This window comes from Bidens hawaiensis, unplaced genomic scaffold (assembly GCF_021521415.1).
Source record: "Bidens hawaiensis isolate Kalapana, Puna unplaced genomic scaffold, B.hawaiensis_p1.1 tig00025013_1, whole genome shotgun sequence".
In the NCBI taxonomy this organism is placed as follows: domain Eukaryota; kingdom Viridiplantae; phylum Streptophyta; class Magnoliopsida; order Asterales; family Asteraceae; genus Bidens; species Bidens hawaiensis.
This window is the reverse complement of record NW_027493976.1, coordinates 1,160-24,306: the sequence shown is the minus strand read 5'-3', so window position 1 is coordinate 24,306 and position 23,147 is coordinate 1,160. Positions and strand designations below refer to the sequence as shown.

Below are 23,147 nucleotides of genomic sequence, written 5' to 3'. Positions count from 1 at the left end.
CACATTTCTCAAACCTTCACCTCTGTTGCTCACCCGCAAGCGAATGGTCAAGTTGACCGAACTAATCGGACCATCAAAGAAGGAATCAAGGCCAGACTAGGAACTAAAAGGACGGGTTGGGTGGACGAATTTCCCCATGTACTATGGGCTTTCCGCACTCAGAAAAAACTCCAGCAACTCCGAAACCCCCTTTAGTCTAACCTATGGCACTGAGGCTATGATTCCGGCTGAAATCGAAATCCCATCCGCCAGAGTTCTCATGATCGAAGATAATGATCATGAACTCTGGATGAACCTTAACCTCCTTGAGGAAAGGAGGGAATTTGCATCGATCCGAGAGCATAACTATAAACGCCAGTTGCAAAAATATTATAACTCTCGGATCCAAAGATGTGAATTTGACGCGGGAGACTTTGTCTTCCGCAGTAATGAAGCCTCGGGTTAAGAGCCTTCGGGCAAGTTGGCCCCTACCTGGGAAGGACCTTATAGAGTTCAGAAAGTTCTATCTAAAGGTGCTTACAAACTCGAAAGGTTGGACAGGACAGAGATCCCTAGAACCTGGAATGGGGCCCAACTGAGAAAATGTTACATTTAGTTGGTTTTTCTTTTGGCCTGTGTGCCTAACTAGATGCTAAGAACCTTTGTAATTTCGTTTCTTGTAATTCGGCTTATGCCTTAGTTATGAAAATTTTCATTTCAGTCATTTGAGACTTGTATTATTACATAATCCTTTATTCGTACACAAAGAAGATCCGCCGAAAACACTTATATTATAAAAAAATATATATAAACAAAGTGAGCCGGATACAATAAAAAGCCTTCTTTATTCATACAAAAAGGGATTACAAAGACATAGAGGAATTTAATTAAGAAGAAAATAGAAAAATCTATCTAAGGCGCGGCATCGTTGTGTTCTGCATTATCGTTTCCCGCACCTTCTTCTTCCTCTTCTTCCTCTTCTCCATCAAGTTCTAGAAGAGTCTTTAGCTGCTAGATGCTGTCTTCCTTATCAGTAAGTCCGGATATCTGATCCGTCAAGGAGAATTTCAATAAATCGAAATCCTTTGACTTCTGCTTAAGGATGGCAACAGTATCCTGACCAGCTAAGACATACTCCTCAGGAAGCTTGGAGTTTAATCCAAACTGATAACCTTCTTGGAAGCCTAGTTGGCGACCGGCCTGTTTAGAAGCTTTGAGAAGGATAGCAACACAATTCCCAAGCACATCACTAGCCCGAACATCAGCAATGACCTGTCAAAATCATCACGTATAAATAACTCTAAACACTTAGATTATTTGTGGCTAGAATAGAATACATACCTTGGGAATAGCTTCCGCCAGTAGCCATTTTTGGTCTGCCTTGGCCCACACAAGCTCCATCTTGTGACCAGCGCACTCCAAAGCTTGGTCACGATTTTTGGCATTAAGATCAGAAAGACGCTTGTCTTTGGCCGCTGATTCAGCCTGCAGACCTCAATCAACTTGGCCTGTTCAGCCATTGCTTTGGCCTGTTCTTCCAGTTGCCCCTGGAGGGCAACCTTAGCTTCCTCGGCTGCGGAGCGAGCGACCTTCTCCGCCTCCAGGGCTTGGCCGGTTTCTCTAGCTTCGTTTATAGCCCTAAGGGCTTCTTCTTTAGCATCAGAAGCAGAGGCCGCCAGTTCGTCCCATTCTTCATTCATCGCCAGCCAGTCTCTGGTTATCTCATGGGTAGTGGAAATAGAATTTTCCACATAGTAAGTATGAGAGTTCAGCAACTCCTGGCGGACGCTGAGGCGACGTCTTTCCTTTTCACCATGCGGAAGACCCTCCCGCAGAAATTCATAACATGCGTTCACGTCACGGAATGTCGAATCCCGACGTAAGGTCCAATTAGGTTGATGCGGGGTAGGGTCTTCCTCTTCAGGAGTAGGGGAAGTTTGGGAAGCATAAGGGAACGTGCTTACCCCCCCCCCTTGATCCCTAAAACGGTAAACATTATAAGAGGGCGACACCTTGGCATGATCAGTCGTGTAAACCCCCTTACCCTTCAAAGGCGAATCATCCGCTACAACTACCGGGTCCTCGGCAGTATTAGGAGGCGGTGGTGGCGGACGAACAGGGGAATCCTTTAAACTGGAAATACCTTTAGACAGGTTATCCAGATTCACTAAAGACCATTAACAGTGGGCTAGAAATATTCCAACTCAAAAATAAATAAAGAGAACGTAAGGTAAACTTTGCATACCTAACGAAGGATCCTCAGCATCAAGCTGGTCCAGGCGCGCTCCCAAGGCGGAAGGGTTTGTCTTTTTAAATTTTTTCTTCTTAGAAATAATCTTACGGGATTAACCTTGCGCTTGCCCGCCACTTTGGAAGCACCCGCATCAACAACTGGACGATCACCCTCAGCAGTGACGTCCTCAGCAACAGGTCTCTTACCTTCTGCTACAGTGGTAGCATCGTCTTGCTCCGCCGTTTGGTGGGACGCAACACATTGACGAGTAAGACCTGCAGATGAGTTCCCAGCTCTGTTAACATCAGTTGAACAAACTTCTTCACAAAGTGACGACTCCTCGCTAGACGAGAAGAGCACAATCACTCCGCTAGAAGAAAGAGCAGTCATAGGTTTGAGTTCAAAATGCCCTCACCTTTCTGGATACAATCTTTAACATATGCCTCACCTTTGGCATACATCGCCTCGGAAACTTTAGGTTCCGGGCGGAAAGCTGTGGGGAATATAAAATTATAACGGGTGCGCTCAAGGAAAGGCGCATCCCTCTTATCGATTAGACGTCGCACCATCATACCCCCCTCGCGATCCAACAAAGTACTAAAGGCGGAACCTTCACCTACACATAAAAAAACAAAGTTAGAAAATGCTTAATGACAAAACAGAGATAACAACAAACTTACTCTTGTTAGTCTCCTCGTAATACGGTTCCAGACTTGGAAATGGCCACAAGCGGCTCATCTTGGCACTCACCATTGCCCCTTCATGAATTGGGCGCATGGGAGTTGGCGTAGATGTCAGCGTTTTATACCACGCTTGGTCCTCATGGGCACTAGCGGGAACCACAGGCATGGGGGCGTCCGCCTTGCGTTTGGTCATCTTGAAAGGAATGACATCCTCATGAATCTAGAAAAAATTTGGGCTTCCAGCTGTGAACACTGCGGAGCCATTCCGTTCCGATGGTCCTCTTTTCAATGGTTGCAAAACTGTACCACCCATCGCGAAAAGTCATCTTATAAAAAACAGCAAACATGCCAACAGTCGGTTCTAGGTTATGAGTTTGGCAACAAAACTCAAAATGTCGAATCCTCAACATCCCAAAGGGATGGATCTGGGACAGATGAATCCCGTAAGTCGTTAAGACCGATCCGACAAATTTGGTAATCGGAACCCAGAAGTTCCCCGTGGTAAAATGATCCACGTAGACAGCCATTTTATTCGGAGGAGGACTAGTGGCGATAGAACCACTAGCAGGACGCTCCGGCTCCCACTCCGTCGTTAATCCGTAAACGTTAACGACGTCATTATAGTCCTCTTCTTTAAGGCATACGACAACGTCGCTGATAGTAGGAGTATTCTTCTTCTCTTTCGCCATTTCAGTTTCAAGAAAATTAAGAAATCACAGAAAAGGGGAAGAAATTTCAGAGAATGATGAAAAGTTTTGTCTGCTTGAGAGAAATCTGAAAGCGATAAGATTTAAATGGAAATCACTAGGGTCATACTTATACCAATAGCAATAAATGCGATCCATGAAGTGCCAGAGGAGAGAGAAACCGCGGACCACCAGATGGCTGACACGTCAGGCGGGAAATTCAAGATAGTGCAATCAGACTGTCAACGATGTCATACACGTCTTATCAGTTGCCCTCAAGAAATTTCTCTCTCCGCCACATCAGCATATTTATCCGAAACTTTCAAACATTTCAAAATATTGAAGATTTCAAAAATATCTTCTAAAAAAGATATTTTCTTTGAACAAAAGGATATCCACAGAAGATAAGATTTTTTTCTCATTATTCAAAAAATAATTACAAAAAGAGAAAAGAAAACGTTACAAGTTACAAAAACCTACGAATCCATTCTACGAATTTGTGGAAGTTTAACCTTCCGGACCCTTTGATGAGGTATCTTCCGAAGAATCGTCCTCAAACTCTTCACCAAGATAGATCTTCAAGAGTTGTAAGTCGTCATCAGCGGACGCAAACTCCGGAGGCATTTTTTGCAGCGAGAACACTAGATCTTCATGTTCTTTTACCCGCGTAATTCGGGCTTGCTTAACATCAACTCCATAAAGCGGATGATCTTTGAATGTACGGTTACTTCGGGTGTAACTCACTCCTTCATGAAAGCCCGCAACACGCCCAAGGGAAGAAGAAGCAGTCATCACATTGGCGAAACTATCATTCAGCTCTTTACTTCCTTTGATATGGTGGATTACCTGTTAAGACAAAAACTTAAGTTCCCAGTATCAAAAAGTGAGAGTAAACTAACAAGTAATATAGAAAACTTACATCATCAACGCCCCGAGTAAGGAACCATTGACGGTCCTGCTCCACACGTTCTGACCGCGTTTGGAACTCCTTCGATTCCGCGACAGCTTCCTCATGAGCTTGAAGAAGAGAGTCATAGGCACCTTGAATTTCAGTAGCACTCTGATCCTTAAGTTTGGCCTGCTCTTTTTGCAACTTTAGCTCCGCCTCAAGATCATGAATTCGGGCACCCTGAAGGGCCACTTGATTTTCCAATGCAGAGTTGGCTTCCTGAACACGGATTAAGTCATCTTTGTCCTTTTGGGCTTTTGCCCGATCAGCTTCACGGATGGCATTTTGCTTCTCAGAAGCTTCTTTCCATCGGCGAGCGGAGCTAGCATTACGATCTAGCTCGCTCTTAAGAGCATTCTCCGCATCAGCCTGCTTCCACTTAGTAGTTTGGGCGGCAATACGGTGCTCCTCAGCCTCTTTCTTGGCAGCCTCAGTGGCCCGCCGAGCCTCTCCCACTTTCCCGCCTAAGGTACGCCACTCACTCAGGACTTCTTGGCTACCGGCTAAAGCATTGGCCAGGTGATAGGCCACATTGGTATGAAGATCATGACGGGAAAGATCGCGTTGATACGCCATCTCAGTAGGTGGCGTACAATGTTCGAGAAAATCCATGCAAGTTCCAGGGAGAGAAAATCGAGACCCATTAGTAATGCCCCATGAAGGGACAAACAGTTCATGTGTGTCACCCAGACCCGTATCCCCGTAATAATGGGAACCCGAAGGTTTAAGACGAGTTGGGGTAGAAAAATGTTGTTGTGGAGGAGGACGAGGAGGAGATTCTTCAGTCCGGAAACCCTCCTCATTAACAACAGGATTGTTTTCCTGCTCGCCAATACCACCCCCAGCCTGAAACAGATAGTCAAAACGAGTATCACGTCCAGACTGGGTATGAATTTCCTCTGTCGCAGTATCAGCTGGCGGCGTTGGCACCCTGTCTTCCACAACAGTTTCACTGGGAGGAAGGGTCGATTGACCTTCTACATTAAGGCCACTCGGCGGAGTGGATAGATTAACCTCAGCATCTTCCCTCGGAGAAGGAGACGATGGTTTTTCAATATGAGGAGTTGGTGTAAGTAGCTTCTCAGATATATCCTCACTAAAGATCAATGGATCTACATAAAAAGCAACACTTAGCCAAACACTCATAGAAAGAATACAGTATTTGAAGAGAGACACATACCTTCAACGGTATCAATGCGGTCAGAAAGGCTATATTGTGGTTTCTTGGGACGGTGCACCTTTCGTTTTTTCTTCGATGGCCCCGCTTCAGTATCCACAACCTTCACATTTGTGTGCTTCGTCTGAGAAGCTGCAAAAGCTCTCTTTTTCTCCAATTCTGCTAATAAAGATGAGACAGAGGAAAGTTCAAAAGCACCCTCATCAGAATCTTCTTCCTCATCCGAAGCAGAAAACCGAGAATCATCTCCATCATCATCACTTGATGATAAGATGGCAATCGTTCCGCCGGAAGTAACAGCAGTAAGAGGAGGAAGGTTTAAAACATACGCACCTGTTTCGAAGGTGGCATCCGAAGTGATAGGCTCAACCCGAACCTTTTTTGGAAAAAGGAATCGAGACTTAGTCTTAGCAAGGATGGGTTGATCCCCCGCCTCGCGGATGCTTTTACGCACACACCCTTTGTCCTCAAAAAGGGCATTAAGCATGGAACTCCGACCTGAAAACATAAAAGTTGATCTATAAGAATAATCAAGTAAGAAAAAACACGATAACAAATAACTTACGTTCATGTAGGTCCACAAAAATAGGTTCCATAAATTCTAACGGCCACAAACGGCTCATGCCTGCCCACACTAGGGCTTCCTCTGGCAATGCACGCATAGGTGTTGGTTCCGTCATGAGAATACGATACCAGTCACGACCTTCGTGAGCAGCCGTCACAACATTCTGGAGAGCAGAATTTACCGGACGGCGGATCATAGATAAAGGAATAACGTCTTCAGAAATCCAGAAGAATTTGCTCCGCCAGTCCGTAGAAAGCTTTTTAACTTCGTATCCGATACGCCGATCGGAAACTTCTTGACATATGTACCAGCCATTACGATTAACAAGACGATAAAAAACTGGAAGTCGGTCAGCATGAGGTACAATATCACGTGCTATACATACGAACTCGTAGTGACGAATTCGCATCATAGCACGTGGATGCAGTTGGGATATATGGATCCCATAGACGATTAACACTTTTTCAAGGAATTTCGTTATAGGTAAACGGAAATTCCCATGAACAAAGTAATCAGAATACAAAGCCATTTTCCCAGAAGGTGGGAAACTAGCTATCGAACCAGGGCCTGGGAACTCTGGTTCCCACTCTAATGGAATACCATAAGTCTCTAACAACTTCTCATAGTCAGAATAATCCCATAAAATCTCTATTTCGTCAACCTCTGTTTGAACGTTTGACATCTTAGGAAGATTCAAGGAGGACATATAAGAAAGTTTGATACTTTATCAGAGAGAAAAGCAAAAAGATGGCTAGAGAATAAAGACGATAAAACTTCAAATAGAAGATAACTCCCACTATTTATACCAATCGCAATTAATGCGATGTGATATGAACAGTAGAGAGAGAAAAACATCATCCAACCAGGGACTGCCACGTCACACGGGAAATTCGAAAAAGAGAAAAAGTTGTACAGTCGGGTACAGTTACAGCCGTAAAAAAACGTCCCATCACCTGTTCACGCGCCTGCGAGTGGTCAACTTGTCATTTTTCATGATTATCCATATCATCAAAAGATATTTTCTACCTAACTTCTGAACAATAAAAATCCCCAAAACGCATTAAGTCCAGAATTTCACCCGAATAAAGATTTCACACGAAAGAAACACTGGATTGGGGGGACTTGTAGAGGTAGGGTACCAAAAAGACCCAAATACCCTTAAGTATCACCCGCGGGTTACAGAGAATCCTCTTATAAACCACCCGCGGGACACATGGATCACCCGCATATCACAAATAAGGAGGAACGTCCTCATAACACATGCGGAAGCATCCCGGCTTCCTCAAAAGTCATCCGTAGGATAGGATATCTATCCGCCTAAACGTCCGGAAGACAAGGCCAGCGGGACAGCTGTCATAACTCAAATACTCTCTAGAAGAAGGTTCATGATTCTTACTTGGAGAATACGTGACTGAACAGCCAATAAATAAAGGACACCTGGCCAGTTTGTTATAACCGTGCACATGGCCAGGGTGCAATCCATCCTATCATCGGGCGACGCGTGTCCAGGTTGTTATGCCCATGCACATGGGACGTATAGCTCAACCTATCACAAGAGGACACGCGTCCAGGCAGTTATCAAAGATCTTCTGGAAGAGGACAGCTGGCCCAATCATCTTCCTACATCCTTCGGCTATAAATACCTTGTCAAACGGTATGAGGTATTCATTCACTCACTTGCATTCTGACTACACTTAGTCTACTTACTTTAGTACTTTCTTCATTTACGAAGGTTACTGATTCTCATGCCGGAGGGTGGTTACAGGAAGACCCCCCTCTTGTCCTTCCTGTAACGAGACTCACGGTGTCTGTTTTGCAGGTTCCGGTCATTGGACTTTGGGAAGCTTTACTCATATCTTAGTTGTAATTATCGTACTTTACCCCGTAAACTCATTGGATCCAAGACCCATACCCGGGGATCGGATCCGTGTTTCTTCAATAGGTATAGATACAAGTTTATCTATTAAAATGTTATTTTACCCCATTAACATAAGCTTAGACAAGAACATATAAAGTTTTTATTGGTAACAAAAAGATCCAGTTTTAGGAGTTCATAAAATATCTGATAAAAGAAAATATTTAACTTAGTTTGATATATTTACTCTGAAATATTTTATATTATCACTTTATAAGAGTTTAACGTGTCTTATTGGTCTAAACTCATAAACACACTTAAATTTCTAACTAATATATTATTCTTATTATTTTTATTTTTATCTTAACCATCAACATGACAAAATGTAATCCACCAAACCATCCAATGATTCTTTGGAAGAACCGTAATTTCCCATAGCTTCTTTAATCATTTCTTTCATGTCATTTACTCTAACTCTCATTTCCTCTCCTTCATCATCAACCATAACTCTTCTAATCATTCTTTCAATCTCCGCTCTCTCGATCCGCTCCAGCTCAAGCCCGACCTTCCACACGTGACTCACATAACGCGCGTTCACTCCTTGGTCTACAATAAGTGGTTGACATATCATCACAACTCCTGAGGAAATACTCTCCAAACACGAGTTCCATCCACAATGACTCCAAAACCCACCCACCGCAAAATGGTCCAACACTTCCTTCTAGGGAGCCCAATTCACAATCAAGCCTCGTTCTCTCGTTTCCTCTATGAACCCGTCTGGCAATAACTCGAGCCACTCTGATCCACTAACTACGCCACGTCTAACCGCCCATAGGAACCGTTGGTTACTTTTAGCTAAACCCCATGCCATCTCGATCAACACTTTCGCATCCATTGTGGCTAGGCTTCCGAAGCTTATGTAAAGCACAGATTTAGGAGGTTGTTTATCGAGCCATGTGATACAACTAGTGTCTTCTTGGTGAGAACCACTAGGGGGCATTGGTGTTATCTTGTGTAAAGGCCCGACTGCGAAAACAGGAACTTGTAAATGGTTGTGGACTCGGGTTAAGGCTTCATGTTCGAGAAATTTGACGGTGTTCCAGATAGCGGCTGAAGGTTGTGCTTGTTGGCCGAAGGCTGCGACGTTTTGTCTCCAATCTTCGATAGACAGTTTCGAAAATGGAAGGTCTTTGTACCTAAGGGGATCAAGATTTGGCACAACCTCCTGCATTTCAAATCTTTTAAGAAAATGGTAATTAGCATTATTTCATATCATGTAAATAAAAACTGTTAATTTTGGTCAATATTACTTATTTAAGGAGGTGCAAACGACCTCCGACTCGAGCTCAAGTCTGACTTAGAGCTCGAGTCCGTGGCATATAAACTTTAAAGTCACCCTATTATCTATATAAATATTACAACTTTTATTTATATGAAACTAAACAATAAAGTATTACTATACATAAAGCTGTAACATTAATAACCAAATAATATATATTTGTATATATTAAAATTTACAATCCTTAAATTTATAAAGTTATATATGTAATTATATGTATGTAAATAATATAATTAAATACTAAATAAATCAAAACGAACCCAACTCATATCAAGCTCGACTTTGAAAATAATTAACAAATCACACTCAACTTTAGACATATATAGCTCTTGAAACGAGCCGGATTCGAGCGCAGGTGAGATCGGCTTGATTGTTTATAATTCTATATGATACATGTATGATTAAAACACTAAATATATTTCCTTGTTTGAAGTGGCTTGAGCCCCAAATCAAGTGTACAAAGAGATATTGTCAAAACCCCTAAATTTTCTGTCATGTTTTATTGAGATAAAATTGGTATAGGAAAAGGAAACTATGAATGCTCTATGAACATCTACACTACATCATATATGCCATCAACAACGACTTCAATTATTTTTTCATAAATACATAAATAAATAAGAAACTAATAGTTCTAATTTCAACCATCAGTTAATTAATTTCGAAACTAATGAACCTCGGTCCAAGTGGAACTTTGTTTGAAAAGGAGAAGGTAATGAATTCAAGTCTTTATTTGACAACACAGGGTCCAGGTCGAGATTGACGGAGTGAGCTGATGTACGAGTTAATTTCTCTTTGAGCTCGTACCAGCCTAGCACCCCACAGTTTGTACTCAAGTAATCATATATTCAAGTGAACCAATAGACCGTCAGTTATTCAAATTACCGTTAGAAAAATTTTATTTTAAAAACTCAATTATGTAATAATTGTTAATGAATAAAGTACAAGTGTACAACTTCAAACATCAATCTCATGTTCGCCATCTCCACTTTGGTGGGATGGTAAAGGCTTTGGCCTTTGGGTGAGAGGTCCAGGGTTCGATTCCTGGCAATGGTGGTATATTGTAAATAGTAGGAGGAAAGCATTAACATTCAAAAAAAAAAAAAAATCTCATGTTCGGTCGGATAAGGTTACCCTAATTTTTACCTTGTTCAAGAAACTTGCCACGTTGACAGATGTTTTGTCTTGCAAGAAAAGCCAAAAAATACATTGCACTGCTACTACGGAACATGACTGCCACAAGATTAAGCTCAACCGCAACAACTCCACCCATAAACATAACATGATCATAAACAACAACTATTGTTTTATAACACCCTTCACTTATCAATCTCCTCAAGTGTTCCTTGGATGACTCCTTACAGTTGTTGTTGAGCATGCTAATGAAACTAGCGAAGCTGCCAGTGTCTTCAATGGCCGGTAAGTCACCGGAAAGGGGGAGGAATGTGAAGCCGGATGGATGGTTAGATGGGTTAGGTTGGTTTAGGTTCGAGTGAGCAATGGCTATGTGGAAGCCTTTTGCATGGAGGGTTGTGGCTAGTTGGAGAGTTGGAGTCATGTGGCCGTGAAATGGAGATGATGCTAGCACCACCAGTGGCCACCGTGATCTTGTGTTGTGTTGTTCCATATGTTTGGTTTTTTGATTGTTGTGTTTTTTTTTTCCTATTGGTTTGATGTTGATTGTTGATAAAGTTGTATATATGTGTGTAGAGGTGCACAAAGTGACAAAACACTTGTTTGGTTTTGGTCAACAAAAAATTAAAAGCGGATTTTTTTCGAACCTGTTCGGTTTTAAAACTTGATTCCAAGTGAAAAATGATCAATTTTTAAGCTGGTTTAGTTTGGTTTTAATCGGTTTCAATTTGGTTTTAAATGAGTTATTTTTTAATTATTTTTTTCAGAGTCTATATGTGACGGAATTTCAACCATCCATAGTTATTTGACGCTTTAGGTAGTGGCGGACCTAGAAAATTTTTTCATGGAGGGTGAAAATAAATAGTGGTCATTTGTCGATTGCTATATTTATGAAGTTTTCGGTTCGGTTTGGATTGTATCTGGTTAGGTCGTATTAAAAATGGATACTAAAACTAAACTATATATATAATCAACAAAAGTATGTCACACGTCATTACAAATGCATAATAAAAATTTAAAATCTAGTATATCTAAACTCGTCTACTTATACAAACTATATTTTAAATTTAAAGACTTAAATGCAATGATCTTAAATTAAAATATATAACTTTGACGTATAAACACAAACCAAGCTACATCTGAATAATGGGTAATTCTTTTAAAAGTTCATAACTTTTAGTATAATTTTTCAAATTCAAGTCTTGAGCTTTTGACCGCTTTTGGCTCGCTGTTTAATGTGTTGTTAAATACTTAAATTGTTACGAGTATAAACAAACAGTAATTTTATAATTCTTTTAACAGCAAAAAAGATTCTCAAAGGTGTGCTTCTCTAATTAACCTATCGCATCATTTACCACAATTGAATTTGTAACCTCGAATTAACATTCTAAGTACTGATTTAGTAGCATGTTCTGTACAAGTGGTTTATACTATGTAACATAAAAACTAGTAATTAATATTTAGTTAAACGTATACAACCAATACTTTCTTCCCAAGCAAAAAGTTTACACTAAGCAATGTTCATAAAAAAAAACTAAATTTGAAATTTAAATCACCACTAAAAGCCCGTACAAAATAAAATCAAATCATTATTCCATCTTTACATTCAAAACCCCAAAACACTCAAAACGATCCAACTCAATCCGGTAAAAAGAATTCGGTGACCCGACCCGATAAAGAATCCCTTTAGTTAAACACAATGATACCACATAATCGTACCCAGTGTAAAACAGAATAACGGGTCCATCATTGATTTTACACTTCATAACTATAGCCTTCATAACATCTTTTTGAACATTCATAGACACATAAACCGATCCTCGAAAACACTTCATGCCCGGTTTTGCTCCAGCACCTGTCCCGGACCACAACTCATTCACCGCTCTTATCTCTTTAGCCGAACTCACCTCCACGTATATCTGCTTCACTAGCTTCAACCTCATCTCATATGCTTCACTCTCTAGAGTTTTAATATTTAATTGCAACGTTGCACATTTGTTACCGAGTTGATGCACGCGTTCTTGGTCTCTCTTTTGCATTGCTTCTTGACGTTTCGTGGTTTCGTTTAACAGTTCGGCTCTCTTGCGTGCAACGTCTTCGAGTGTGTTAGAGAATTTGGGTAGGCAAGATGGTGAAACGAACAATTTGGGGAGAAAAAAGGGGTACTTGTGTGAAGTCTTGTGTTGAGGCTTCTGTCATATCGAACTTCATTGATTAAGGGGTTTCTTAGGGTTGATGTGTTATAATTTGGAGAATGTGACTTTGTACACTTTATATATATAATCATAAATCATAGGCGGTTTAAAAATTGGAAAGTTGAATTATATTTGGATTTATATATGGGTGACTTGAGTAAAAATTTATAATTCTACGTCTTTTGGTTTCACCACTTTCCATATAATGGATTAGAAAGAATGGGCTTCATATACCACCTTGAGGCCCAAGTTTAGTAATAAATAAGCCCGAGCCATCTGATAATATATATGTAATCATTTTAATTTCATATAACAAATTTAAAATCTTAATCTTATCTTAATCTTAAATATATGTAAACAAAAACTCATTAAATTCTTTAAATTTACCAGATTACTTCATTTTGCTTCTTCCTGTAACAAGTCGAGATTAGACTTTGACGAGTTCAGACTCAACTCGGTATGTTTAGACAACTTATTTATATCAATTTTAAAATTTTAGGTTTTTATTAAAAGAAATAAAATTTTCAAACACAAAATTAGCAAGGAAAAAAGATGTAAATGTAGATTCTAGAGTACATTAGTGAGGAAAGAATAATATAAACAGATAAAAAAGTTAAATTACAATCTTCCATCAATCAAATAGAGTAAAAATTACCATATGGAATACTTAACAATAACTAAAATGGTAATAAATAGAGTAAATTACAATTGATGTGGTTGTTGGCTGTCATTCAACTTCAACTAATCTGCCGCGTTACGACGGTGGTTTGACGCTAATTCGCTCGATATTGGCTAAGTTCGTCACAACATCTACACTAAATCAAAAAATTATATGAAAACAACCAAAATAGTGTTAGCACACGTACAACTTATGATGAAAGTGACACATATTTGGTCGGTATTTGATAAAAAAAAAATAATTTAGTAAACGCATAGCTTATGTTAAAAAAATAATATAAGTAAAACGATGTTTATTCGGTTGGCAAATTATTTGCGCTATGACGAAAATTTGGTCGGTATCTATAGGCTCGCCAATTTCGAAAACTTAACATAATTAAAACAAAAAAACAAAAACAAAACAAACACGGGCGTTGCGACGAATCGACATATATTCGGTTGGTAACGATTAGGTTTGTTATCGTACCAAAAGTAAACATAAAAAAATAATTCCGTTATTGGCTAGGGTTGTTACGATACCGGAATTAAATAAACAATAACACAGGTGTTAAACGAGGCATTGCATTTTTAGTTTGCGTCGTTTAAATTCGTTACAATACCAAAACAAAATCTAAAACTTAATTTCTTCAAATTATTATACTTAAAAAAGATATTTTAAAAAAGAATCTAAATTGAAAGGCCTTTCAAAAACATGATGTCCCACTCCACTAAAATTAAAACAACAAATAGATAAAAAAAATCTCATCCCACCAAATTTAAAACAATAAATAGATAGAAAAAGTTGATGCATATATACAGCCACATGGACATTCACACATCTTTTTTGGATATTCACACATCTTTTTTAACACACATATTATCTCTACTACATTTTATAAAGGGTGTATGAATAACACATTCCAAAAAAAATCACATCCCATCAAAATTAAAATAATAAATAAAAAATAAATAAGTTAATGCATATGTACAGCCACATGGATTAACACCAAAGAAGTTAACAAAACACACATAAGCTAAAACATTTAGTTTTTAAAAAAGGTTGTGACATCAACATTTGATATTTATCTATATATATAATAAGTGCATTGAACATCCCTAAAGTTTTTATGTTTTTGCAATTTTGGTCTTTTCTACTAAAAGACTTATTTTTGAGAAAATTAGGTTTGTGAAACTCGATGATGAACGACATGAAATTGAGTTCGGATTGGAAGTTGCGTAAAAGTTTAGGAGTGTCACATCTGTTTTATAGGTATTTTTGATAAAAATGAACTGTCATCATATGGTTAGTTGATGATTTTGATATTTTGGGTAAATGTTGGGAATAGTTCTTCCACCCTAAAAAGGAAAACGTATAGATAGTTATTGAATATTTGGTAGTCACAAAAGACCTGATTAGTTGTTACCAAAACAACTCTATCATAACGTTACATGTTTATAGGTAAAGAATACTTGATTTTAAATTTAATTTTAATTATATATTTAAATAAAATCATTTCATAGCTTGCTATATTCATAATCATGCATTCAACATCAGCTTTAGACTTTGAAGCAATGCTTTGCTTCTTGGTTTTAGAAGCCAAACAATCTTGCACAATAATCAATGATTATCTTATAGTTGACACATATTTATCCCAAATATTCCCAATCCAAAACAACATAATCCATATCCATAATCTAACTATACTAATAAAAAAAAATAATAAGGATTATGTAGTAATTCTACATTTATTTTGGCCTAATCTCTCTTCTTATTCATCCTACCTATTATGTGGTAATTCTACATTTATTTTGGCCTAATCTCTCTTCTTATTCATCCTACTTATTTATGGGTTATGAAGCAAAACCATATTGTCAAATGGGTTATAATTTTTTTTTTCTAATTCTCTAATCTTTCATCTCATTCATCATAATTATTCATTGGTCATGGGTCAAAATAATTTTGCCAAATGGGTTATAATTTAATTTATAATTATCTAATTTACTTATTCATGGGTCATGGGACAAAATAATTTTGAGAAATGGGTTATAATTCTCTTTTAATTCTTTAATCTCTTATCTCATTATCATAGCTATCCACGGGTAATTGGTCAAAACAATTTTTGTATATCTCCTATTATAATAAATAAAAATCATTGTTGTGCCACATGGCACCTAATTGTCCTATTTTTGTGCCAAGTGTCATGATTATTATTCAACATTGAAAGTCAAAACTTTCTAATTTAAACAATTAATAAATATTCTAAACATTCCATTTTAATAATTTATCTATGATTTTGAATAAAAGAGTATATGTAAAACTTATGAAACTCATTTTAGTGAGTGTAAATTTTTGTTATATGTTTTTAGTTTATTAGTGACTAATTCAGAATGTGTCAATATTTGTCTTTACTGTAAGCAATACGAAAATGGTTCATCTCGCTTGATTACTTTTTACTTTTAATTCTATATAATCAACTTTTTTATATGTATTGATAACTTTTGCTAAAGTGACATTATTCAAAACTCAATGAGGAAAATTGATTGATGATCTCCCATATCAGTACTCTCTCTTTTATATCTAATAACTACGTGAATTTTTATTTCACATTTTAACTGATAGTAAAATTCATTGTGTTTGTTATACTTCATTTGCAGTCAAGGTATTATACAAACTTGCATAAACTAGAGTTTCGGGCCAAACTAATATAAAAATAGAGTTGTTTTGATCCCCGTAATACAGTGGTACCATAGTGATTTTTTGTTTATATCCATTATATTCATGAAGCGAAATTCATATCTTCTTGGATGACTATCGTTGTGTTGTCAATTACAGGAAAAAAACTCATGTGTTTTGTTTTGTTTTTTTTTTAAAAATTTTGCAAGTTGAGACCATAAAGTATAATTGACTACTATAAATGATAGGAAAATGGTTGTAATTATGGGTGTTGCAAAGCGATTCTATACAAAATCATTGTAAGATCATCAGCAGGGCATCTGAAATAATAATTTGTTTCTTTTAAGTTGATTGTTTAATATTATGATTTATTTTTGTTGTATGTATCTTTTATACAAGAATCTCAAAATTGTTTGATATAAGGGAGGAATGATGGTTTGATTTTTAGTGAGATACTTATTTGTTGTGAATAAAACCTTTGCAACAATTTTTTTTATTTTGATTTACGTATTAGGTCACAACAAGTTCCACTTGAAACAGACCCACTTTTAGTATGACTTGGAACATGTTGGGCAAGTTCTACTTATATTCGACCCTTTAAGTAAACGGGTCAAATTTGCTACTTGTGTTCTCTTATAGCTGGCAAAAAGAACGAGTCGTGACACTCGGCGCAACACATAAGAACCGGTTTGGTTAGTACACGTTTTTTTACTTTTACACACAAATATAAAACTCACTATAACTTTTAAGTTTCTTGTATATTGTTGGAGTTAAGTAAAATGTGTCAATATTATCTAAAGTTATAAGTTTAGTAAGACGACATGTTTGAAACTGAAAAACAATTGTTATAAAATGTCTATAACTTTATTTGTATTACACTTTCTTTGCCGATATTACCAAATATGTAGTTGTCATTGCTTATAATTTTATAACATAAGACATGAAGTAAGCCACACAAGTTTATTTTTTATTAGTTATGGATGGTTAATTAATTAACATCATTAAACCCCCAATTTGAATACTTTGGTAATTTCCTCTACTTCTCATATCCTATTCTCTAGACTTTTCATTCTTTTAACATTTTTACTTGACATATCACTTCTCTTTAATTTTTTTTTACATTTTATAGTTTTCTTTTAAAATATCAAACCAAAAACTATAAAATTTTTGTTTTTATATATTTTTTTTGTATATCACTCTTTTTTTGCTTATTTTTTTATCATAATAATATTATTTTATTATTATCAATATCCATGTATGTATGTATGTATATAGTGATATATGTTTGGTCATATTCACACGCATTAAAATGCTACATTAGAAAACTTTCATAATATGAAATTTGTTTAAAAAAATGCAAACTATATCTAAAAACTATTAAAAAAACAACTACCTTGACGTGACATGAGCGTGAAGAGGGTTCAAGAATCAGTTTTCTCTTTATAAAGAAATAAAACAATTATAGAAAAAAACATTTTTTTAAATAATAAAAATTTTTTTTATAAATAAGAAAAGGTGATATGTTGTTATTTAAAAAAATCATTTCTAAAATATAAAAAACAATAAAAATAATAATAACAAGATGACAACAAAAAAAACAAAAAAAATTTGAATTGTATTAATGAAAAACTTGAGAGATGAGGTATATTTAGTAAAAATGAGGGGGATGTGATATGTTTAGTAGCAACCTTATTGCAATATAAAAAACATAATCATATAATAAGATAATGAATAAGATTTAATTTTTCAAACCCGTGTAATACACGGGTTTCTAACCTAGTGTTGTATATAAAAAAATCGAATTTGTAAATTTGAGATTCTAGACTTCTTATTGTTTGTAATATATATTTTATCTTCTTTTTATCAATAATTTTGTTCATTCTTTCAGATAATGGATCTTTTTATCTTTATTATTTTACAAATCCTGTGTAATACACGGGTTCAAAAGCTAGTAGATTTATATTTTATATGATTGAAAGTTTTAATCCATCCATAATTCCATATAACTATACGATAAAAATAAATGATAAATTTTTTAAGAGCGAAGATTTTATAAATAAAAAATATAAGAAACAGCTAAAATCCAAAAAAACACCAATACAACAATCAACTTTCTCACAACGAGCTCCAATTTTATTCATATTTGTGAAAAATCTTCTCTGTATTCGTAGTTTTCGTTTGGAAAATCTTTTTATTCCTTACCCTCCAAATAAACCAAATAACCATTAAGAAATGGATTTTCTAGTGGCACCACCCTTTTTTGCTAAAAAAAAACCCACCAATAAGCCCCGATTGTTGATCATTTAACATTTTAACCCATATTTTTGACATGACTAACTATTACGCGTTGGCATCTCAAAATATCATGATGCAACAAATGCTCACTTAGATGCTGAGATTGGTTCTCATTCTAGGTGTCCCCGACTTTTGATTTCGCTAAGTGGCGTATTGGCCCTCCATATAGCCCTATACGAGACGTATAGGAGGGGTGTAGGTGTCCTAGTGGTACCCACTTAAGAAAATATCATGAATAGGACTCTGATTATTAACTGATTAAAACCTTAAATGCAAACCACCCCAAAAATAGTAAAGATGAGACTTTTAAACCAAGATTTGATTTGAGGCTGACATCCAAAGGTACACTCCAATGGCCCACATCATTATATGTTTTCTTCTTTCTAAATACCACCCGCCAATTCATTTTGCTTCTTCCTGTAAAGTTTCTGTTTGAAGTACCACCGGAAGCAAGATCAGGTAAACCTCAAATCCATTAGCTTTTTAATGTTTAAGACACGATAAGACCTGTTAATAAAAAAAAAAGTAAAACGTGGTATGTGATTTTACTTTTTATTTTCTTAAATAATTGAAATTAGCACTAGTCATTTTCCTTTATTGGTACATGAAACTTAAACTATCTTATAGTTATGATATATAAAGTAGTTAAACGAGTCATACTCGTGTTTGATACTTGTGTTAAGCGCGTTTTTTTACCTGTTAAGACACGAATTGCCGGCACTTTATATCGTGTCCACCACCTCCTTTGAAGGACCCATTAGCGAATGATTCACATCCGATATGAACCCTTTCGACGAATTGCCTCACTGAGTAATTTGCTAAAATCTTGATGTTTTTTTTCGTGTATGATGGTTATACACCCTTTTGCTATTGTTGAAGTTAGGTTCAAAATAAAAAGTAAATAATTCAAAAGGAATTAAAAATCATCAATTTCTTCTATAATTTTATAAGCATTCTATGAAGTAGTTTTAAAAAGAATAACTGAGTTGTAGTTTTACTAGTCATGCAGAATTTAGTTATGAAAAAGGCAGAAGAATCTGGAATAATTAATTGGTATGACAACTTGGTAGCCAAAAAAGAAAGTATAGTTTTATACTAAAACAATATAAAATAAAAGGATGATAATTATGACACAACGTGCTTAGCTTAATGGGTTTAATCAATGTTTATTCAGTTTTCTTTCTCATCATAAAGGAGTCTTGTTTATCATTTATGAGTTGTGTTATTGTGTTGTTCTGTTGTTAATGATGTGTTTAAGGAACAAGGACCACATAGTCTCATTTTCAGTGTCTTTTTGTCCTTTTTCATGAAGTGCAGCCTGTCACTATGCTGCAGTTATGCATATTTGTGATCTTAAACACCAATGGGCTCAGTTTGGTGAACCTGCTTTGGTTGTACATTTGTACTTGTTTGTATCATAGTTTTCTTTAATGTGTCTAAATTAGGAGTGAGTTTAGAATGTTGAAAAACTAGTAGATATGGCGTCGTCGTCGTCGTCTTCAAATCGCAACCGAAGACAACATGTAAGAAGCAAATCTATGGAAGATATCGTTAAACACATGTCGAATTTGCCAAGTTATTTGGAACGAGGGAAACCGATTCAAGATAGAGCTTTGAATTTTGGCGTTTTAGATTGGGGGCGTTTAGAGCAATGGCAATATCATCATCACAAACAACATGTTACCAGAGCCAATAAACGTCCGCCTGGCAGCGTTTCGACTAGTGGAACATCTTCTTCAAATGGGAAGACGAAGATTCACGATGAGGTGGTAAATGATGTTGAAAATTTTCAAGATTCAAAAATTAAAGAAAATGCGAAAGTGGATTATTCATCATCATCGGAATCAAGAAAACAAGCTCGTTTTCAAATGGCGATTAAAAATGGGCGTCCTTTGTTTACGTTCACAACTGATGATAAAGACAATGATTTAGTTGCAGCAACGGTAAGAAACTCGACCGGGAAAGATGAACACGACACATGGATTTATACATTTTTCACGATTCAAGAAGTTAAGAAAAAGAAAAGCGGATGGTTACATCATGGCAACAAAGATAAAGACTACGATTATTTGAATCTTCCTAATGTAATAGCCCAAATGAAGGTTTCAAACTCTTCAATCACTAATTGTACCACTAGGGAGTTTGTTTTATCGTCTGTTGACTCGGGTCAACCCGACCGCCAAATCTTGGATGTCCAGGTGGAAAATGAGCTGGCAGCTATTGTTGTAAGGTTTCCAAGAAAGGAGGATGTGGTAAAGAATGAAGACTGTTTTAGCATGACGGTTATTCTGCCCGGCGGTCATCATAGTGTTCCAAGAAAAGGAGAACCATCACCGCTAATTGAACGATGGAGATCTGGCGGCAGATGTGATTGTGACGGTTGGGATATAGGCTGCAGATTAAGAATACTTGCTAACAAGGTGCATTCGGATAGAAGGTCAAACCGACATGAAAGTTTTGACCTTTTTCTTCAGGTTTGTTTCGTTTCTATTTCAACATTCATATTTTATAAAATCTGTTAAATAAATTCTGTTGATTTTTATTGTTTATATTGAAGGGAGATGTTATAAACAAGAGACCATTCTTGAGTCTTTCTCAAGTAAAAGAAGGGATGTTTTCGGTTGACTATGACTCATCTTTACCACTTCTACATGCGTTCTCGATATGCATATCCGTCATTGAATGCAGAAAGTCGTCTCGTCATGCAGAACTGAGAACATATATTGCCAAACAAGTCGATGATGACGTGTACGATTCACTTCTACCTCTTGGAAGGATCCCGTTAAATATACGAAAATAAAAGTCCTATAGGATGGTGCATTTTGGTGTAAATGACTTGTAGCAATGTTTTTTAATGATTCATGAATGTATATGCATCACTTGGTGAGAGATTTCACCATACAATCACTGGGATATATAGTGGTCCGCGTGAATGTTAATTAATCCACTTTGCGTCCACTTGGTTCCTCGATTAAGAATTTCTTATCTTTTTACAAACTTCCTAGTCTTAATAGGAATCATCAATCATCTCTAATGAAGTTAGGATATTTTCCACTTGAAATTGCTGTTCAATTTGTTCGATTTGACAAGATATGACACGATCTATTCATAGTTAAACCATGTACCAATCATTCTATTATTCGACTCTTTGACTTATTTGGTCTTGTCCAAGGCGTAGCAAGGTCGAGTCGTCGAGCTATGATCTACCCGCACCTAGATCATGTATAATTTTATTTTTATCGTTTTTAGATTTCCAACCTTATAATTAAAAGAAAATTAAAACAAATTATAAAATTTGATTGGTTGATAGTAGTTTTTTAAAATTTTTCTTAATTTTGTGATTCTTACATTAACCATTTCATATTATGTATATTGTATGTGAAAATGTGAAATTATCCGTTGATATAATGGGCCCCTTCAACTTAATCGGGCCACCATTCAGCCCACTCTGATTTATTATAAATTCAGTGGACATTGGACAAACTGTTCTAAAAAAACTGTGTGTTAGTAATTCACTATTATATGGTTTAGAGTTAAGTATCATTTTAATATATGTGATTTGGTCAACTACGCATTTTTAGTACTTATTTTTTATTTTGTGCAAATGACTACATCAGTTTCAAAAAACTTGCATTTTTAGTACTTTTTTTCTAACCTCGTCTATTATTTCCGTTAAGTCAGAGATAATTTTGTAACTTCATTATTTTCATTGTTTTTTTCATTTCTTTTAAACGCTTATATCTTGTAAACCCCAAATCCAGAATCATAACATCAAAATCCAGATCCTAAATCCCTGAACCCTTTCTCCATATCATCATAGGGTTTGAATTTTTACGATATTTGGGGATTTATGATTTGGATTTTGATGGTTTTGATTTGGGGATTTAGGGTTCACAAGCTATAAGTGTTTAAAAGAAAAGAAAATAACGAAGTTACCAAATTATCCCTAACAGGGGCGGACCTACATAGTAGCCGTCGGGTCCCGGGACACCAATGTTTTTTAAATTTATTTAGAAGCGATATAGAAAATTTTTGAAGGACCCCATATAAATTAACATTTGGACCCCATATCAATATTACCATTCTAGTCTGGTGGAAACCCCCTTCCAATACCACACGAATGACCCGAGTTCGAGCCTTGCTCTTTCCCCGTTTTTTTATGTATTTCGTTTTTTAAAAAATTACTTTATATTAATTTTAGTTTTGACTTTTGGCCCATGGGTTTTAAGTTTTAACATATCCCAACCCAAGTACCTAACCCAGTAACCCAACTCATCAGACATTCAGACTAACACCCTCCTGGCCTCCACACACATCTCAATTCTATTTCTCAACCCCACTGGCCACTGCTTATCCAGTTATCCCTAACTCACGCCTCTCCTCTCAGTTTTTTCCGGCCAGCCTCCGCCCATCTCCGTCCATATCCGCCAGCCTCCGCCTCACTCCAGCCACTGTTCACCCCTCTTTGGTCTTATAAGTCTTTGTTTCCTCTGATTTGTCTCAAACTAAAGGTAATTTTAGGGCTAATTAGTTGATTGATTTTATATATAATTATACATTTATACTCATGTTGGTTATTGTATGTTGTATATTGTTGTTAGATTGTGACTTAGTTTTCTTAAAAACTTGAACTTTAGGGTTAATTATGCAAGAATCATTGAAAAGAAAGTTTGAGCCCTCGTCTTCTTCAAGTAATACATCTAAGAAAATTGATTTGGAAGACCTT

The 23,147-nt window shown here is 36.5% G+C and overlaps 1 protein-coding gene and 1 pseudogene across 1 annotated transcript; one reads left to right on the top strand and one right to left on the bottom strand.

Annotated features, from left to right (window-relative positions):
- Positions 1 to 8,497: 8,497 nt before the first annotated feature.
- Positions 8,498 to 11,101, bottom strand: LOC143570613 (UDP-glycosyltransferase 76H1-like; annotated as a pseudogene).
- An 8,798-nt stretch (positions 11,102 to 19,899) lies between these two features.
- On the top strand, positions 19,900 to 21,234 carry LOC143570621 (uncharacterized). Its single transcript, XM_077056228.1, has 2 exons — positions 19,900 to 20,895; positions 20,979 to 21,234. The coding sequence occupies exons 1-2, from the start codon at positions 19,900 to 19,902 to the stop codon at positions 21,219 to 21,221; spliced, it is 1,239 nt and encodes a 412-aa protein (XP_076912343.1). The 3' UTR covers positions 21,222 to 21,234.
- The last annotated feature ends 1,913 nt before the right edge of the window (positions 21,235 to 23,147 follow it).